At 25.8% G+C, this 22,181-nt stretch overlaps 1 protein-coding gene across 3 annotated transcripts; it reads right to left on the reverse strand.

Annotated features, from left to right (window-relative positions):
- Nucleotides 1–1,107: 1,107 nt before the first annotated feature.
- On the reverse strand, nucleotides 1,108–21,931 carry LOC129967143 (zinc finger RNA-binding protein-like). 3 transcript variants are annotated; one of them, XM_056081832.1, is made up of 9 exons: nucleotides 21,662–21,793; nucleotides 13,938–14,597; nucleotides 10,996–11,074; nucleotides 7,693–7,822; nucleotides 7,423–7,524; nucleotides 6,825–6,920; nucleotides 6,016–6,140; nucleotides 4,356–4,436; nucleotides 1,108–2,975 (listed from the first exon to the last, which is right to left on the reverse strand). In XM_056081832.1, exons 1-9 carry the CDS (start codon nucleotides 21,691–21,693, stop codon nucleotides 2,772–2,774), a joined length of 1,509 nt encoding a protein of 502 aa, XP_055937807.1. In that variant the 5' UTR covers nucleotides 21,694–21,793; the 3' UTR covers nucleotides 1,108–2,771. The 3 variants fall into 3 exon arrangements, with proteins under 3 accessions (XP_055937807.1, XP_055937809.1, XP_055937808.1); XM_056081834.1 differs by lacking the exon at nucleotides 21,662–21,793 and adding an exon at nucleotides 21,524–21,655 and having other exon boundaries at nucleotides 1,109–2,975; XM_056081833.1 differs by lacking the exon at nucleotides 21,662–21,793 and adding an exon at nucleotides 21,868–21,931 and having other exon boundaries at nucleotides 1,111–2,975.
- Nucleotides 21,932–22,181: the final 250 nt, after the last annotated feature.

Below are 22,181 nucleotides of genomic sequence, written 5' to 3' on the forward strand. Positions count from 1 at the left end.
AGCTCAGACAACTTAAATTTAAATCCATCTAATTTCCTTACATGAAAAACTTATAAGTCTTATGTTACAATAAACCTGAGCATTAACTAATATTTGGTCACTTGGTTGAATTTTATACCAAGAATGCATCTTTATCATGAAAACTCACCCTTAGAAAAACAACTAATCTAAAGTGCGATTTTCTTTCTAGCTGCATATATTAAATTATGAGATTTATACATTTGAAATAAAGAAACAGAACTATTGATATATAACCAAAAAGTAAACTTATTTTAATATGAATAATCAGAATAAAAAAAATATATATAAATGTTTTTTCAAAAATATAATTTTAACTTTATAATTAATTTTAAAATAATGGTTTAGTAAAAATAATTTTTTTCAAATAAAAAAAAGATGTTAGATTATTTATATATTGTTCCATAAGATGTAAAGCAATAATTTATGGCAATGTATACATACACTGACAAATATATGCTGCATTTCCTACTAAGGTCAATACAAGATCATGTTTTCATATATTGAAGAAAGTTTTCAATGGTGTAATGGAAGTAATATAAAAAAAATTAATATGTAAAGAAGTTCATGTATGTGCTTGTAATATATAAAATAAAATTTAAAATAGGAATATATAAAAAAAAACTAATTAGCTGCCAAATTGAAAATAATAATAAACCTTCAAAAATTGAAATTACTAATTTTAAAATGCAATTATTTATAATGAATTCAGTTTCTGCTGCAAGTCAATGATATATTCAATTTATTTAAAGTGCATTGAATATAATAAAATATGGAAGCAAGAAATCTTAATTAGGTTTCCAAATTCTTCTTAAAAATGCTTTTAAAACTATTTAATAATTAGTATTCACACATTAAATTCTTAGAAAATCAATATTTTATTAGCAACCATATAATTTTATTCTAATAGGATGAGTTGAATAAAGAAATGCATCTTTAGATATATATAAATATATATGTAATAGTACAATTTATTCAAATAGTTTTGCTTACACTTTTTTTTTTCATAAATACAAAGTAAAGGGATTAAATGAAAATGACTAATAAATAATGCATTCACAAACTTTTTTCATTCAAACAAAATAGAATAATCAACAGATAATTTTGTTCAAATTCCAATTAAAACCATGACCTGGAAGATCATAGAAAATTTGAATTTATAGTTTCAAACTTTTATATGCTGTTTAAACATCTAGAGAATAAATATTATGAAGAGAAAAATCACATAAAATTGCTAGGAAATACATTTTTAAAAATAATGGGAAAAAATATGCACTGTATGCTTCTAATAAGATAACTATTTATCTACATGACTCATGTTTAAAAAATGATTATGCTCAATGAATTAGTATAATAAATGCAAAAATAGAAACTATGAAATTAATTAGATTTATCTATCTTCAAAATAATTTATGTTTGAGCAAATATAAAAAGTAGGACATTTTAAATCAAAATTTAATGCTGAGTTCAATAAAAAAAAAAAAAAAAAAAAAAAAAAGAATCAAACATCTACAATTTTAAGACTAGTAAAAACACCAAGCATTAGTATTGAATGACCCAGGTTTCTAATAAGTCAGCACATTTTTTTTTCTAGGTATCTTCACAAATAATTTTTTAAAAATGCATTGGTTATTACTAACCATTCATATCTTTTTGGTATAACCAATTTTATAATTTTTTTATATTGTACTTAACATTCAAATCGAAAATATTTTTAGCAAAAAGAAATATCTGACAAACAAAACAAAAGAAACAAATAATTTTTTAAAAAGTGTATCCATTGTATTCATAAAAACTTGAGAAAAGTTTGAAAAATCTAATATAATAAATAAAAATTACTACTTTTCATTATTTTATAACAGACAAAAGGAGAACTAACTTTACTTTTATAGTTTGTATAATAACCTTATTATAGCATCCCATCCCTCTACAGAATTTTTAAAAAATACATTAAAATGAAATTACTAATAACAACCATATTATAACATTCCATCCCTCTACAAAATTTTTAAAAAAATACATTAAAATGAAATTATTAATAGCATTTTCTTTTTGTGCAATATTTTTACAAAAGCATTGATTTAGTTTTAATCATTACCAAGTGGCCTTACTAAACCTCTTAAAAATTTCATAATTACATACAAATGTTAAATAATTATTGAACAACAAATTATTAACTTCCAATAGAATGAAAAGAGGGGAAAAAATTAATTTATTAAATGTGAACTTCCCCTTCCCCTATAATTTCAATACATGGAGAATAAGAAACAAAATGTTAAACAAATTTAAAATCCAAAAATCTGAGTTAAGGAGAAAAGCATAACAAAGTTTCCATCCACAAAACTGATAGTTTTAAATTAAATAAGTATAAAATATACTTTGTTGAACAATTCATTATTTTCAGAATGATCAATATGAGAAAACCATTAATTTCTTTATATAAATAATAATTTTCTAAAAACTTCAAAAAATTGTTAAGAATCAAATTCTCAATCAATAATTAATAAATAAACAAAAATATCTATTTTGAATTTCATTCAATGCGAGAAAAATGAGAATTAACAAGAAATTAAGCATTTTCTCACATCAAACATACCACTCATTGAAATCTAAGGAAGCACAATTTAAAACTCACTAATCCATATAATATGAAGCAGAGAATGAAAAACAGTTCATGTTAGGAATGTGCAAATGGTACAAAAACAATGTGAAATGCCAGAATAAACATTTCATGCACCATTTTATGGTGCCAATTACTGTAGAGTATCTCCTTGAACAAAACAAGCAGAAAGAGTCTTAACTCCTACAACCATTTTGCGTGCTTCACCAATGTTTGATGTTTCGTTCTTGGCTTCAGAAATGTCATTAGTTGCAGACTCTTGAGTTGCTGTCTCTATAGCAGCACTTGTTTCTGTTGCATTGTCAACGGTTTTCTGTTCAGTTTTTTCTTCGCTTTCCTAAATATTAATTAAAATCCAAATGTATATAAGGAAAAACAATTCTATATTGATATTTAAAAAGGATTCTCATCTATGCTCTTATACTAATTTCTAATTTTTCATGAAATCACAATGTATGAAAAACAAAAACTGACTATAAATGCAAAGTCATGTCTTCATAATTTTTAAGAATAAAATAAGAAAAAGGTATTTTGAATTAATTTTAATGAGTATATTTAAACCATACAAAAATAAGTAATAATTCAGGATGGGTCATAATTCCATTTAATATCCATATTTTAAAAAAATAAAACTTGTTTGATAATTAAGTTTGAACCTAATTATAAAGGAAATGGAATGTTTTCTCTTTTTCAATCAATAAAACAGCTAAATATTTCATTTTAATAAATATATCATATGATTATTATTAACTACTAACTATAATGATAGAAATAGGATTAAATTGTCTATTAAATATTTTATTATATTCACTATCAAAAAGCAAACAGATTTAAACAATAAATAAATGCTGAAATCAAATGCCTACTTGAGAGAAATGAGCATTTGCAGAATGTAAATTATATTAAGATTTTCCTACAACCTTCAGTGAAATAAATAATGTATAAAATAGTGCACAAATATAATTATTTGTTCCAATATGTATAATAATTAAAATTAAATACATAATTACATTCAGGTCAATTTTTATATTAGCATACAGATTACAAAATAACAACAAATGCAGAGATTGAAAGTTAAATGCAGCTTCGTAGCAAGGAAAGTGAATAGACTCATTGCATATTTAATACCATTCACAATCAGAGTGAAGCATGTTTCGATGCATTATTCCTATTGATAAGAATTAATAAAGTAAATATTGCAAAGCATTAAAAGCATTTATTTAAAACAGCAACATGCAAATAAAGACAAAATAGCAAATTATTAAAAACAAGAAAAGACTAAGTTGCAACAGAATTGGGGAGGGTGTCTCAAATATAAGAATGAACAGATGTAAATATCTAGCATGATCTTATGTCTAATGCTTGTATAGCTTTGACAGCTTACATAATGATAGATTCTATTTTAGGATAGAGGGTTAGGAAGGGAAAATGAGCAATGATAACTAACACATATGTTATTCTGAGACATTCAAATGTACCCAAAATCTCTTAAAAATTTGTAAACCTGTTTCTCAGTTTAAAATCCCTTTACATTTATATTACTTAGACATCAGTAACATAAACAAGATAAGTTTAATAATAATACTCTAAAGAACTTTAAATTTAAAGTTTTCAGACAACAAAGGGAAAAAAGAAATATAGCATCATAAGTTTCAATAGAAATGCATATAAAATTTAATTATAAAAGATAGATTAATAAATCTATCTCATTACTTACATCATCATTTTTTCGTTTTAATTTCTTCTTGTTGTATGGCTTTCCTTCAACTTTGGCTTGATGTTTTTTACTTGCTAAATGCTGAATTGGAAAAGAGAGTATTGTAATGAAAGCATTTAATTCAAAGTAACATAATATATCTTCAATTATAGTGGATTTAGTACTAGGCATTTCATAATATTAGTAAGACAACAGATGTTAATAATAATACATCTATGTTTAAGGAACTCAAATAAAATGAAATACAAGCAAGAGTATTAATATGGTCCCTTTTTTATACTTTTAACCTCTTTTGGACAGATACATGGGGAAATGCTAGGTCTTATCCCATGTATTTTCCCATAGGATAAGATCTGGCAAGCACTGATTCTTTGTACAGGTTGTGCATTCCCTATCCTTCCTTCCAAACCCTCATTAAACTTTAATGTATAAATAATATAATAATTAATGTAATAATATATAAATAGTAACACTGACATACAATTAAAACATTTTTAAATATGTGATTAAAGATATACTTTCAATAATGATTTTTTAATTAAAATACTTAATGTTTAAAAATTAAAAATAAGTGCAGATCCTTTTATGATTTTTGAAAGTATCTAAAGCAATACAGTTGTCGATATAAAAAGTGAAATAATCTGAAAATATAAATATTTAGAATTAACATTAAATTACTTCAAAAATATTGTAATAATTATTGCCTCTAAGTCACAAGAGAAATCTCAAATAACAATCAATGCATATTAACATTATACAATTTAAATTCACAGAGAAAGTCCCAACTTTTATCTTGCTTCAAGCAAACAACAATCCTCTACTAAATTCCATTTTACCATCAATAATTTAATGCTTTATCACTTTCAGAATCAATGGTAAAAATCCATAAATTATCAATAATAAATTTAAGTATTGCCTTCAAAATGCAATGCTTTTAATCATGACTGAACAAATGAAATTGAATAACACCCTTGCTACAGTAAAATTCAATCCCAAATAAGAGGAGAAATTATAATGGTCACTACAAAATAAGCATATCAGCCACACTGTTTGCACTCGCAAAATTCCAATAATTCATAAAAATTACCAAATCCCTTGTGACCTTGGAGAGATAAACACTAATATACAGTACAAAACTTTAGAAAGAATCATGGACATCATCTGAACAGAAAATCTTTGTTTCAAAAGCCTGATGCTTTTATGCATTAATAGAATAATTGATGACATTGCCTGTAATGGTTAAATATGTTGTTAAGCCTAGAGAGGAATTTAATGTGAAAGCAGATGTGTCATAATAATTCATCCTCAATAGCTAAAAAAAAACCCAGAGCAACAATGGTTTTAACCAGGGGAATGCGGTTTATCTGAGAGGGCCAATACAACGTGATGTTAAAAAAACATTCAAGTCAGAAGCCTAAAAGTACAGAAATATAGTACTTTAAACTTTGGACACTAATACGAGAAAGATATTTAAATGATATGAAATAATCTTTCAGAATCCTTTTGCAATAATTATAATCATATATTACATACATACACAGAAGAAATTACAATATATTAAGTAATGAAATCCATTTAATACTGATTAAAAAATAAGACAATACAAAGACATTAATAATAAAAAAAATCATAGACATATAAAACAACAAAAATCATATACCTGTTGTAGTTGAATTTCTGAATTAAGTATGAGATTACAAATGTCACAAGAAAATTTACACATTTTTGTTTGTTGAGGTTCCCCAAATTCAGCAGGTAAAGGTCTTACAATAGCAGCACCATTACCTAAAATTTAAAAAACACTATTACTGAATAAATCACACACTGTTTCCTAGACTTCAATAGAAATATGATTTAATAATTATAAATATAACTTTATTACTATGAAAAGGACAAATATTTCAATGAAAATTGATATTAATAATTATATATGATGATAATTAATAACTATAAATATGAACTTTATTATAATGAAAAAAATAAATCAAAATTGATGATATTAAGTTGATAAAAGCTTTTAAAACCAGAAACTGTTCAATAGGACCAATAAAAAAAATTACAATAAATCCTAAACTCTAGATTTTAAAATATAAAAATCCATGGAACCTCTGTTATGAAACAGTTAAATTTTTAATGTCATTTTTAAATACAGTTTTCTTTTATTCTACTTTTTGGAAAAAGGAATTTTTATTGTAGTACTATCAACTATGAATTAAATGCCACAACATTTAATTTGTGATAATAATCCACTAGAATTATGGCAAATTAACAGCAATGCTCCAGTAGCAATTTATTGATAAAATTAAAAGAAAACATATGAATGCAAATAGGAACAGTCAGCTAAACATGAAATGCTTAATAATTTAAATATGAATTTCAAGAACTATGTAGAAAAACCAGATTAATTATTAAATATGCTCTGATACTTGATAAATTTAGATGAATATTTCTTATTTATTTATAACTTACTTTTTCCATTCACTTCAAGAGCAGCTTCAGCATCTTTCTCAGTGATTTTCTCTTTTGATTGCTGTAGCTGTGATAATTTGTTCTTGTGCTTAGTCCCTAAAACAATGAAACAATATTAACATCAGAAGTCAACTACAAAAACAATATAGCAAAATAAAATTTACTTGAAAATATTCAATAAACTATTCAACATACAGTTTCTTTGCACAAAGATCGACTGATATTAGTTAATAATATTTTATAATTGGAAATAGGAACACCATGAATTACAGTTCTACTGCTACGTTTATCTTAAATAAGAAAAGAAAAAAAAAATGATGCGCTTTACAGAAATTATAAGAACTTAATTAACAATTTTTTTTTTATTTATTGTCATTATAATTAATTCAAATTAAGTTTTATATTGTTCAGTTTTAAAACAGAATTATATTCATTTAATAAATTTTTATGAATTACAATTACAATGAAAAATACAAACATATAATGCATTCATTCTTGTAAGGCATAATCTGCAATTATACAAACTAAAAATAAAGAAGGTAAAATTCATTATATGCATGGTATTTTGCTGCATATAATATGAAATGAAAATATATACCTTCAAGATGTGTTTGCAATTGAAGAGAGCTATTTGCTGTGATATTACATAATTCACATCGAAATGATTTCCCAAGAGGTGCTATTTCTTTACTTTGAGCAACTGAAAAAAAAAAGGTATTGCATAACAACTACTAAAGATGGGCATATTATTTCTAAATAAGATGTCAGGCTTTAAAAAGATAATTCATTGTTGAATAAAATTACTTTGTTCACTTAAACAATAATTGTATAGATGTAAAGAAAATCAATCAATAATCCAATTTATTACCTTGTGACTGAATTGATTGAAGAGCATCCTGCAATTTCAATTTTTTTGCATGTTTTGCTCCTCGAAGATGCATGTCGTAAGGTATACTAGAGGTAAAATCCATGCAGCAAACTGTGCATCTCCATTCACTCTAAAAAACATCAGACAAGAATTTTTAATCAAAAGATTTTAGTTTAAAATTGCAAATGAAAACTCTTGATTTATAGAGGAGGAAAAAAAAATCTTCTACTAGAAAAGTTTTAAGTAAAGTGAACACTTTTTCTAAATGTAACTAGACTTTTAAACATATGAAAGATTAAAAAAAGTCTACTTTATTTTTTATATCAAAAATTTTTGAAAATCATATTAATCAAAAGGTAAAGATGTTATTGTATACATTTTTGAAATAACTTCATCAAGGAAAAAAGCTATTTGTTTTAAGCTTAAAATTGCTTTAAAAAATAATTTTTAAAATTAAAATAATCAATAGAAAGCCACTGCTCATTAACTGGAATCAATTTCCTTAACTATTCCCAAATATTATATTATTGTTGTATTCAAAACTTTTATGTTTTCGTGTATAAATGATTTGTGATCAGGGCCAGCCATCTGAGGGGTATTGGCGGATGCTATGCACCAGGGCCACATGATTGAGGGGCCCCCAACCTGGTCAAGAACTAAAAAAAATGCTCTGAACGGTAATAGTGGGATGGAAAGAGAGGAAGAAATTTAACTTGAACAATCAATATATATATATATATATATATATTACAGTTCAGTGTAAGTGCGCAACATATTATAACAAAGTATGGTACTTTATCACACCTACTAGGTTAAATTGCATATATTACTTTGATAATTCATAATATAAAAAGTTTAATATTGTTAGATCTAAACCTAAATGTCTATGCCAAGGAAGTACCCTATGGGTGTCAAGATACGGTTTCAAAAAAAAAAAAATTAGCAGAAAAGAAAAAAAGAAGAAACGCTAAATTCTAAAAAGTCATGAGTAGATCTGTTTTCTTATTTACAAATTCTGACAATGAAATTGCTTTGACTTCAGAAGTTACAACTCAAACTTCAATTGGCAAAGAAAGTTTCGCAAAAACTACACACTCTTGTAATGAAAGTGTCGAAACTGTGAAAATCTTTCAAGAACCATATGTTTATACACATACGATTGAATCAGAAAATGACGAAAATAACTAAAAATGCAATCAAGTGCATATAAGTGATACAGATTTATGACCAAGAATTATAAATGATTAGTTTAAAATATTTTGTGTTAGAAAGAGATCTGTGCAACACAAAGGAGTTTTTGCTAAGAATGCTGTAAGAAGATCATTTTCCCCTAATTACTACTTATTAAAAAAAAGCGTCAAATGGTGAAATGCAACTGATTGATTTATTCAAAAATGCAAAACTCTAAATCTGTATATATATTTTTTTTTCTGTACATTATTTTCCAGTGGAAATGAAAAATCTACACAATTTATAAGTATCAATAATACATGGAGAAAGTTAGCAGCTGTAATTCAAGATCATGAGCGTTTTATTTGTCACTTAATTCATTTATTGCTTGGAAAGAATTACTGAAAAGACAAAATTTATGTTCAACTATTGATAAAACAAATCAAGTTAGCATAAATAGAGAAATGGAAAGACTTAGATTACTATTTCAAAGAACTGTAGATATGATTCTATTTTTAGCATCTACTAATCATCCAATTCAATGAAACCCTGCAATAATAGGTAGCCTAATAATGGAATTTTTTTTTAATTTAATGGAATTATTAAGTAAATACGATTCTGTGCTTATGGATCATATAAACAGAATAAAAAATTCCAAAAATAAAATTGTGTATTATTTAGCACACATATCACAAGAATAAACCATTCGTGCATTAGGAAATAATAAAATTAAAAACAGCACAAAAGCAGCCACATATTATACCCAAATAGATTCTACTTCTGATATTTTTCATAAAAAACAAACTTCAGTCTTTATTAAGTATGTAAATTTTGAAGAGAAAAGATTAAGTATAAATGTGTCATTTATAGAGTTTATTGAAGTAACTGATGCGACTGGAGAATAACTAGCAAAAGCTATATTGGAAATATTAAGTGAGCTTGATTTAAATATTATGGATTGTAGTGGACAGACATACAACAGTATACACATGAGAGGGAAATAAAAGTGTGCACAATCTAGAATATTGCTTTAAACCCTCATGCAATTTATGTGCTTTACCTACGACACTCTTTTAATTTATGAATTTGTGATACCGCTTCCAGCAATATATATTGCAATTTTTTTTTTAAATATTGCAACATTTATATTGCTTATTTTCTGCATCTATAAAAATATGGGACATTCTACAAAAGCATTTAAATATTAATCTTAAACCATTATGCAACACATGTTGGGAAGCTAAAACAGATATGGTTAAAGCAGTGTATATATAGCTTGAACAAACTTCTAATGCCATAGAAGAATTTATTGATGCAAATAGCAATGATACAGCAGTTCCGAAGCTAAAAGTCTATTAGATTCAATACAAGGAATGACATTTATATCATGATTAATAGTATGGTTTATAATGTTGTCGTAAATTAGCACTCTCAATAAACTATTTCAAGTAAAAACAATTGTTCTCGACTAGCTTTTAATTTAGTCAATAATATTAAAAGTGAAATTCAAAATTTAGGAATAATATTTAGCTCATTTTCAGACAAAGCAAAAGCAATAGCACATAATTTGAATCTTTCAGAACATTTTCCTGAAAAATGAATTTGAAAAAAAGAGAAAATATATAATTTGAACCAGCAGAAGATGAAATTATAGAAATCCCAATTGAGGAATTTTGAAGGTTTTTTTCAACTCTGTAACCGATAGTGTAATTGTACAGACAGAAGATAGATTTAAAAGTATTTCAAATAAATCACTGATATACATTTTATTTTAATGGAATATATATGACTCATTTAATAAATATACATCACTATCTTTGTAGACTTCCTATATACAAAAGACGAAAATATGGCACTTGATAATTTGACTTTCACTCACATAAGTTACTTTTATTAAATGGAAATCATTCCAGCAAGCAAGTTTTTATTTAAAATGAACTTATAAAAACAAATTTGAAACTTGTTAAAATGCTGTTTAAAATAAGTGGCTTATTTGTTTTTAAAAAAAAATTCTACCACTAAAGTGCATCATGAGCAAAGTTTCAAGAAACTAATATTTCTTAACTATATAAATAAATGGAAGCACAAAGTATTTTACTAAGAGAATTAATAAATATGTATGTATTTTTATACCTTGGAAGCCATAGCCTTTTTCCTGGGACCGCGTGATTTTATAGCAAGTGAAGAATCAGCTTTGAACTTATCTTTTTTGCTGTAAAAGAAATACAAATTTCTAAGAATACGTCTGCATGCTTATATATTTTTTAGTTCAGAATTTCATTAAACTACTACTGTGATGTACAAAAATACACATATGAAACCTCAAATTCAGACACCTACCACTATAATGCAGTTAAATAAAATATATAACGTATCAAATACCTGCTATTTAAAAGAATTTTTCTTTATGAGACTCTTACTAAATAGATAACATACATCTGCAACAGAATTTTCAATCTAATACAACAGTATATCCATATACAAAAGAAGTAATTGTTAACATTAGTTTACACAAACAGAATAAATTTAGCATTACACAAAAAATGAAGTAGCTATGAATATAAACATTTAACATTTTCTGTTCTCAATTTATAATTGTTGTAGATTATTACAACATATAATAAATATATTTATCATTATCAAAGAAGAGCATAACAAGTGTATACATAATCAAAGGAGCAATCTCTTTTTTGTTCTGATCTGTACAATTCACAGAAAAGATCATAAGATCTGTACTATTCATAGAAAACTGTCAATTAAATTCTTACGGATTTAAAAAAGATTTAAAAAATTACCAGTATTTGTAGATATAAAATAAATGCATTTATATAATGGGTTCTTGGAAAATATTAAACAAACATTTAAACAGTAGAAGGAACAAAATACACATTTTTTTTTTTTTTTTTAAAGAAAGTGCACAAGTACATTCATATATACCTATGGTATTTGAAAAGCAATGAACGCTGCTGTAAATCCCTATGAGGAAATAATTTTTACTATAAGAAAGACACCAATACTTAGGTGTTGCTCTAAAAACAAAACAAACTTTTGTAACTTAAAACTAAAACAAAAATAATTAATGTGTTACTTCCGAATATACATTCAATCGCATTAAAAACTTTTCACTCCTTACCAAGCTTGAAAATTTTGAAAAATACAAATAAATCCCAAAAGTAATTCCTCATTTATTTTTTATAACAATGATATCCGCAAATAGAATTCATTTATTGGAAACTAACTCTATAATTTACATTATGGGTTTATATTTCTTAAAACTAAAAATTTAAAAGTGTGAAAATCAATTTCTGGTTTCACTCTAAGTTAATGCTTCATATTATTGCACAATATAAATTTCTAAGTAAATTTTCTTACTAAAATACTTTCAATTCTTTATTTACCAATGCAAAACAAAAAAGAAAATTTTTAACAATAAAAAACAAAAAATTTCTCTACTTCCACTTTATTCTTTCTAAACCTTTCGTTTAAATTTTAATCACCTTATTCCAAGTTAAATTTAAACAAATATTTAAGAAATAATTTAAAATCAGCTTAAAAATTATCTCTATTGGCAGCTAAATTATTAGATAATTTTGATTCAGAAAGTTCTGTTATCGGAAAGAAGTCAAATAATTCTTAATATTTTGTTAAAATCATAGTTCAAAAATATATAATAAGATTTAGAGCAAATATATAGAGATTAGTTCTGAACAACTGTAGATACAAAAATATTATTACGCTTAAAGAAAAAGACATTCTTGACAAGTAATTCTAAAGAATCATATGCATGAACATTTTTAGACATACTAAAGCACTTCCTATAATTACACAAAACACTGCAGTTATTACTTGATTCTTCTATCACAAGATTAAATTTTCTAACTTCTTTAAGTAAATATATTTCCAAAAATGATGTAGTCATTATGAAATATTATTAAGATCCATTCTGAAAAAATTAAGCATTAAGTCTTCAACAGAAAAATAGTTGCAATATTACTGCAAATAACTACAGCTCACTAACTGAGATACAGATTATAGCAACACTTGCGATTATTTCTACCGAGTATTATCATTCCTACCACTTCTTAATATTTCTTGGCATTTCTATAGAGATTTTCAATGCACCTTCTAATTGATTCATTTGCTAATGCTATCTTATGGCTATGTATATGAGTAAAATAATTTAACATTATTCTATAGAAGCTCAATTCAAACAAAAAAGAAGAAAAATTAGCTCTCAACCTATAACAAAAAACAATTATGTTAAATGTTACATTATATATTATGTTACTAGGTTACACATTACAAAATGAAAAAATTATGTATTCTTATATTAACAGCAACAAAATTTCTTTTTCAAATTTTAAATAAGCTCTAAATATTTAAAAATACTAAAAGCTCCAACTATTTAAAAATGCTAAAAGCTCCAAATATTTAAAAATGCTAAAAGCTCCAAATATTTAAAAATACTAAAAGCTCCAAATATTTAAAAATACTAAAAGCTCCAAATATTTAAAAATACTAAAAAGTCAATTTAATCCAAATAAATTTGTTTCATTTATGTAAACAAAGTAAGTTTCGACAATAAAGATATTCTCTTCATAAAGTAAATGAGTGGTCACTTTCGAGAAGCTAGGTAATATCTACTTAATAAATAATATTACTAAATAACAATTTTTATCATAAATTTTAAAAAAAGCCAGAAACTCTGAAATTTATTTTGTAAAAGTTTAAGACATAATATTTTTTATGTTACTAGCATAGAACAAAATATTATAACCGTGGCAATGTTATATGTTGCAGGATAAAATTTATTTTCTGTTAAATAGTAGACGCACATAGTTGTAATTATTATTGCATTTATTCTATAGGGAAAAACCGTTGATTATTAAAATACTGCGCAATTTAAAATTTGAAAATGAAGTTATTTCAAAAAAATTGTTTAATAGGAAAGAAATTTATTCTAATTTAAGCCAGAGGAACTGGAATTTAAAGGCAAATTATTGAAACTTCATTCTGAAGAAATTTTCATTAACAAAAAAACAATACATATATATTCCCCTACTACAAAAACTTACTTTTGAAACCATCCTTGAAAGTCTGATCTGTTATCTGCATTATAACCAGAATTAATTTGTGGAAACTTTGATGGAGAGTATTGTAAAGGCGAAGCAGGCAAATTTCCAACAAATAAAGGTCTTTTAGGGGATTCATAAAATGATTCATTACATGTAAAGTATGCAGTTGAATTTTGAGAACTATTGTGCATAGGAGAAAGTGAAGTGTCCAATCTAGTGTCATTAGGGGAATTAGTATAATTATTCACCATACTGTCAATTGTTCCTCTCATGCTTTCAACATAAGCATCAGAGTTTCCAAAACTACATCTTCGGGGAGTATTCATACAGTTCTCAGAAACACTTCCATAACTTTCAGATTCCAGGTATTCATCTGAATAAACATTGCCATAATCAGATGTCATAGGATATTTATTCCCCATATTGTCCAAGTAGTCTTCAGAATATCCATATTGACCTCTTGATTCTGAATAACACTCAGGATTTGGCTTACTGGCAGAGGATCTTGGTCGAGGATAAGCAGCTGGTCCAGGGAAACCAAATCTAGGTCGTTGAGGTCGAACATTTGAAGGTGTGGAGGAAAAAGGTGCGGATGTTGGCTGTTGATGGCTTGAAGATGATGAAGAGCCATAATTTGGATTGTACATGGCCAACTTATACCTACATATAAAAGAAATAGTTTTATTCTCAGGGCTCAACAAATTGAACAATTTCAACTTTGAATTAAAATCTTTAAATACTTAAAACTACCATGTAGGTTAGTAATTAAATTATCTGAAATATTTAAAATTACTAACCATGAATTTAAGTATATAATTTCAAACAAATTGAAGATATCTAGAAGAAAGTTTTTCAAGCATAACTCGAACTCTAACCCAAAATATCTTCATCAGTTATTTGTTGAGCCCTGGTTAGCAAAAATTTGATAAATTTTTGCCAAAACCCAATAAGGAATGGGCAGGTGAAAGTTACAGTAGTGCAAATTATACCCCCCCCCCCAGAAAAAAACTTGCATGTAGAAATTCAAAATTAATCTAATAAAAGAAAAATGAGTGAGGTCTGGGCTTTATTTAAATATCAAAGAATAGCAGTGGAAGTTCTAGTGGCAAAGGAAATAATCATTTTGCTAATCAATTGTAATCAAAATAATTGTTTCATTAAACAGTTAATAGCTACTCAATAAAATAATTAACTGATACTTTGTAACAATTTCTTGAACGTCGCTCCTCATTTCAACAAAAGATTTCTGTAAAAAACAATGGATTCTGAAGAAAATATTCAAGATCTACCAGACAACCGTAAGACCAATAGTAAAAACAAATTTCAATTATAAGCAATTTCCTCAAAAATAAAAGAGAAATCCCTTTTATACCAACCTAGGCAAATAAATGTAATTATAAAAAACATTATCAAAATTTGAGAAAAATCTATTTTAGTTAATAAAGTAAATATATATATATATATATCTAAGCATTCCAACCTTTGTTGCTAGTTCAGATGAACACATACAGCTATTAAAATTTAAAATACACGTCAAGTTTTTTCTTTTAAACTACACTCAATTGAAATGAAAAGAAATAATGAGAAAAAAAAGGGAGATTTAAAAAATTTTCATAAATTTTTGTTGGATATCTAAAAACATGCCTGAAGAGGACGACTATAATATACATAATTGGAAAATGATAACAATATGGTCTTAATTAGTTGGAAATCCAAAAGATTAGAATCTTCAAGTCAACCAAAAACTATATACATAAACACTGACATATGTATAATCTTATTATGAATTATCAAATGATAACAGTCAAACGTAAACAAAGAGATTTATGAATATTTCAGACTGCTTCAATGAACATTTTTTATAGCTGTACATTATTTAACAGAATGGCAAAATAACATTAGAAATGGTCTAGAGAATGTTTACTGTGTCACACACACAAAAAAAAGAAACTACTTTCAATTAGAGATCAATTTAATACAAAAACTGTAATAAAACTTTTAATGTTAATGAAATTGCATTAAACAAATCCATCAAAATACTCAATTGTGTACTTTTGTCAAAACTAAAATCAAGATTTTTTTTTAAAAAAATGCTTTCTTTGGACATTCAACAGAATTAATACAAAAAAGGATGTAAATCCAAGACAGGTTTTTCTCTTCTGCGTTTATTTTTTAATAAATATACTTTTTAATTTGCACCCACAAAATTTATAACAAATTGATTTGATTAAATTCAATGTTTTTCAGTCATATGAAAAAAACAGGGTGAAATTTTTTAAAATGTATTCCATATTAATTGTTTAACAGCTGATAAGAAAATAATCTTGTCAAACAAGCTGGCCCCCAAAGCTTGTTTACAAAGCCAGCTGTGTATAAAGAAATACTGAAAGATGACTTGTCATTTCAGTGAACCATCAACTTCAGTATATATCCATCAAGGTGAGAAATATCAGTGAGAAAAGCATGTTATAAAAACAAAGAACATGACAAACCTTTAAAAATACATTCTATCATTCAAACATGATTTGTTCCTTTCCATTTAAACAATCATCAGATGTTTTTGGCCCACTGACAATCTAAAACTGTGGATCCAGAGATAGATGAAAATAAGTACTGAATATTTATTCAGTGATAGATGTTTCTCATTTCTAATACAGTACACTCCCGATAATCCGGGAAAATTCCGTTTCGGAAAATCGCGGATAATCCGAAAAAAGCTAAAAATGGGTATAGCAAAAAAGAAAAAGTCATTCCAACTTTGAAAAATCGTTTTATGTACAATAAAAAGTAAAATAAACAGCAGGAAATGTTTAACTAACGCTTAATATTTTAGTATATCACTCAAAACTAACCTAAAATGCATTTTGTTAATGGAAACAGAAAAGTGCTTTGTATTTACGAGAGGCGTCAAGGATACACAAAAAAATTAATACATATGTACTGTTTTAATGCTGCAATTTATTATGTAATTACAAAAGCATAACTGTAAAACTGCACCTTTTTGAAAAAATCAGTCAAAAAAAAAAAAAAAAAAAAAAAAACCTTTGTGCAGCAGGCGCGATAATCGGGAGTCTACTGTAATTACTTATCCTTCTCATCTTTATTTTTTTTATTTCATTTTTTTTACTCAAGATGGTGGGAAAGGAGGTTAAATTTGGTTAAATAAATAACCAGGTTAAATTTGCATCTAAGTGAGCTCTTGAAATTACAATTTTTATTCCAAATTTATTAGAATACTTTGATATTAAAATTCTGGAAAACAAAGAGAAGATACTACTGTAACTTTAACCACTCCAAATGTTCAATATCCTATTATTCAGCAGTGCTTACCTCTCAAAGAAACCACCATTCTGATCTAATATAATTTATTTAAATGAAGGGAGAAAAAAAAAAAGATTTTAAAGGATCTATCTCCCAGAACATTCCATTTACAAAAGGAAAAATCACTGACACACTAATTATTTTCACTTCAAAACAAAACTTATGTCACTTAATAATATGCTTATTTATAGAGAAAATCTATATATCCTTAAATAGGAACATAGAAATCATCTTTAGATGTTTAAAAAGGCAGTATTACATCGAAACCTAATTAATCTAAAATTTTAAATTAAGCTAAAATTAAAAATCAAAGAATCACAAAGAAGAATAATAGTTCTATGCAAGAAATAGAAGGTTTTTTTTTTTTTTATATAAAAGCAAAGGTATGAAAAGAAAGTTATTTTTTCATACAATATTTTATTATACATTTAAAAAGTCATCTTTGTAATCATAGAGACTAATCGTAATGACAGTGCTTAGCTATTAAAATGCTCAAATATTTAGATCCATCAGTAAAAAATTCCTTTTTAAAGTATATAAACAATATTTTTATATATTATCTAAGCAACACACTGCTTTATCTTCATCCTTTAATTAAAATATACAAATTATGATTTTGAATTGCATATAAAAATGAAAAGACCAGCTCAGACACTGAGGAAATTAAATTAGAATGAAAACTATAAAGCTAAGCAGTTGCAAATAATATCAATGTTCAAATTATTTACATGAACTGAAAAAAAGTTGTAAATTTTCAAAATTAGAACTTTTTTCAGACAGGAAAAAAAAAAATGCTTAAATATATTATTTATGATTTTCTATAAATTGAAATAAATGCCATCTAACAATTTAAAATTTCATCAAAACTTATAATGTGTTATTTACAGAAAAGCAACAAAATCATTTGTTTTATATCACAGTAGCAATCTTAATCAATATTATTAATAAATTTGCATCAGAAAAGTAACCTTTTACAAATTTTATGACTTTGCATATAAGATCAAAGAAATTACAATAAAACATTTTCAATCATTTACATAAATTGGGAAAAAAGTCACAAATTTTTAAAGCTAGTAATATTTTGAAACAAAAAAAAAAAGTGGTGTCAAAGAAATGGATAAAAAAGACAATGATATAATGATATTTAAATATTATCATGTTCCATAAATATCAGAATGTAAATCTAAAAAATTTTTTAACCTTTCAAGAAAATATTCTTTTATATAAAATAATATATACAGTGGACCCCAAAATTAATTATACATGTCGAAAGTTTGAAATATTTTATAAATAAAAAGATTAACTTTACTTCGAAATAATCGAATTTCCCAATGTCAATACTATTGACGTCTCTCCCGCTATGTGAACAACTTCCTTCTATTTATTAAAAAAAAGTATTGGATATGAAACATTGTCAAAAAATGAAGACACAAAATTAATACACTTAATGAATTTATAAGTTTCTTACCACCTTTATAAAAAGAAATTCATTAAAGTATTATTTAAAGTGAGCAGGATGAATAAAACTTAATAACAGTTTTTCAAGAATGTAATTATTGTTTTTCAATCTTACAATCTTGTAAAATCAGCTCTAGGAAGGAAAAGTTATGTTGTTTAGTCATCAAATGGTTGAAAGATGGCAAATCTCTTCAAGAAATAGCATCGTTAATTGGGAAAAGAAATAGATGTGTTAAAAAAAATAATTCAGAAGTATCAAAAATCTGGATCTGCAGCCAATATTCTAGGAAGAGGACTTAAGGAAATTTTAAGTACTACTGCAAAGATGAAGATTATACATTTAGTAAAGGAAAATCCGAAGTTAAACGTCCTGACACTTGCATCGTCAATATCCTCAGAAATTGGAAGAAGCATTTCAGTTGAAACAGTTAGACATGTTCTTCAAAACATAGGATTTTACGGCCATACTCCAATAAGAGAGCCACTCATTAGTTCTATCAATAGAAAGGAAAAAGACTTTGTCTTTCTTTTTTTGTGAAAAATCGCATTTCAAATCCAGAATTATTCTAGAACACTGTTCTGTCCTCTGATGAGAGCAAATTCAATCTGCACAGAAGCGACATACAATAAAAAGTGTGGAGGGAAGTTGGGAAAGAACTAGATCCTAGGAATACCATTTGGACGTATTCCGTATCATACCAAAAAGACGTAAGTATAGAGGTAGATCCGGTATCATTTAAAGCTGTACTCATTTTAAAAAAAAAAAAAAATGAATTCAATTCAATTTTGTAATTCTTTTTTTTACATACTGAAAGAGAAGAACAAACAATATTAACAGTAAGAAAACATGATTTTCTTACAGCAAAATTTCGACTGTTTAGTAAAAACAAATCTAACACGTTTAGATATATATACAATTCTGAGGTTCACTGTATATAATATAATCAGTGCATTGTTAAAAATTTTAAAAAAAAAAAGCTGTTGAATACATTTTTGTTTTAAAATGCCATCTCTATATCAGAATATATATATATATATATACTGCACATGTATTTACCAGTGTACTCTTATCAGCTATGGCAATACCATTTTAAAACTAGAAACTTTTTTGTTTAACTTGGTCACATTTAACAAAATATTAATAATATGCATTTTTGACATCTGCAACGAATAATATTCAAAAATTCCTAAATCGACAATAACTCATTAAAACAAATTGCTAAATGATACCAAAAGTGCATAAAGAGAGAATTTTAATTACTTAATAGAGATCATATTACATAATGATTTCACTATTTAGGAAATATTTAAAATGAACACAAAAAAAAAACAATTTGATAATCTTTTAACTCTACAAATAGCAATTCTGTGTGATAATGATAGCATAGAAGCATTCCCTTTTCATTATGATCAGAAAATTTTGTATTTTCAATGAAACATCAATTTTAATTACTTGAATTAACAATTCTTTATGAAAAACATGATTCAGTTGTCACATAAGGAATTCCCGTTACCTCTTAAGATATTCTGTCAATTTTGAATAACTATCATAATTTTTTTCAGTTAATAAAGGATCAGTTTCAGAAACTTTTTTTATTCAATATACATAATCAGAATTGTGGAGCTTAAAATATTGTTGATTTGGTAACTTAATTTTGCAATTAAGAAAAATAAGTTATTGAATTTCATTACGTGCAAAAAAAACATAGAAATCAAAGCAAAGATAATTCTTTTTCCTATAACTACATATTAACATTATACCGTTAATATATTTAGCATATAAATTTTTATTGTACCATTAGCATATGAATGGTTTATTTACATAATATAATTTATATATCTAGCCTATATCTTTTCATTAAAGATATATTTGACATATTATCTTTTCTTTTTATTTAAAGCAACTTACCAATAAAGCAGTCACATAGAATAAGATTTCAATAAATTAGATAATTAGAAAGACTAAAGTGCATCTAATGCATAAAATAATCATATTTCAATTTTATGAATTCTTAAAAGTATATTATGCACAAAATATTTTTAAAAATAATATAAATTATTAGCAGACATTTTAATTAGAAATATAATAATAAGTCGTCTTACATATTATTACACTATTAGAACAATATTAAGTTTTCACTTTTCACATTTTGGTCAAATTCACAGTAAGAAAACCTTAAATAACACTTTCCTAAATTAACAACATCATAATTTTTAAAATGCTAGCTGATAAAAGGTACTCAAGCTTTTGTTTTTCAAATTTATCTCCACTGCTTCAGGATTACCAAATGAGCCTTTCGTCCGAATTATTCTCTTTCAGCAGATTAAAATATAATGTTCAGTTATGACAGAATTCATCTAAAGTTGCAATATATTGCCCAGAATATGTAAGTAAAATTGGCATGTTTTGCTATGCTTATTCCGTGTAAAACAATTTTAAATACCAGCTATAGAAAGAAATCTAAACATATTTTTCCCATTTAATTGAACAAGGGGCAAAGATAGTTTACAGGTAATCACAAGATGATTGTAGCAAAACAATTATTATACCATTAACTTCCGTCATTAATTAAAAAATTAATAAATAGGTACCAAAAATTATATAATAACTGCAGAAGAAACTATCACCAATATTTACATAAGCACCTCTTAATATCCCGCTAAAAAGTTTTTCTTTTCAATCCAAATCGTGTAAAATATAAACAAAAATAAAAACATTTCATAAAAATCATATATCAGAAACAGATAATAATAAACCAAATAATTTATATCATAAATCACTCTATGTAATCGAACCAGGTCCCTACCGGCATGTCTACAAGAAGCGGTGAATTTAAACTACGCTCATTCGAGTAGTTTCAGATAGATATCAACAAACAGTAATCAAATAGCAAACAAAGATACTGCTTGCTATTATTTGTAAAAATATTCAAAATAGGAATTACAATATGACAGTAACGCTCAAATACACTCTCATATTGTATGGGATGTCGCTAATCGAATATTGTTCAACTTTACACCGTTAATAACAAAGATTCTTTTGAAAAAGAAAGTGAGATTGTGATCCCGCGTAAGATTTACTAAATGATAATCTTTAAATCACCAAAATAAGAAAACGAAGTGATAAAAAGTAAAATTTATTTTTACTCACCAAAGTCAAAATGTCGATTTTCAAAACAGACATAACGAAAAATTCACGAGATGAGTTGTTTAAGGCCTGTTAAATGTCATTTTCAGTTGTGAGACAATTTAAATTATAATCTGGGTCTCGGATTGTAATGTTTTCAGACCTTTGAAAAAACTCTCACTGTTGTTTTTTTTTAATATATACATATAAAGCTTCAGTAAGACTTAGTAAAAATCAAACATTTCTTTGGTTATATTTCACAGTCACAAAGTGACGACGAATGTTTTCTTAATAGATCTTCGTATTTTGTGATCCGTTATGGCATCGTGGCACAGATT

This window comes from Argiope bruennichi, chromosome 4 (genome assembly GCF_947563725.1).
Source record: "Argiope bruennichi chromosome 4, qqArgBrue1.1, whole genome shotgun sequence".
Lineage (NCBI taxonomy): Eukaryota > Metazoa > Arthropoda > Arachnida > Araneae > Araneidae > Argiope > Argiope bruennichi.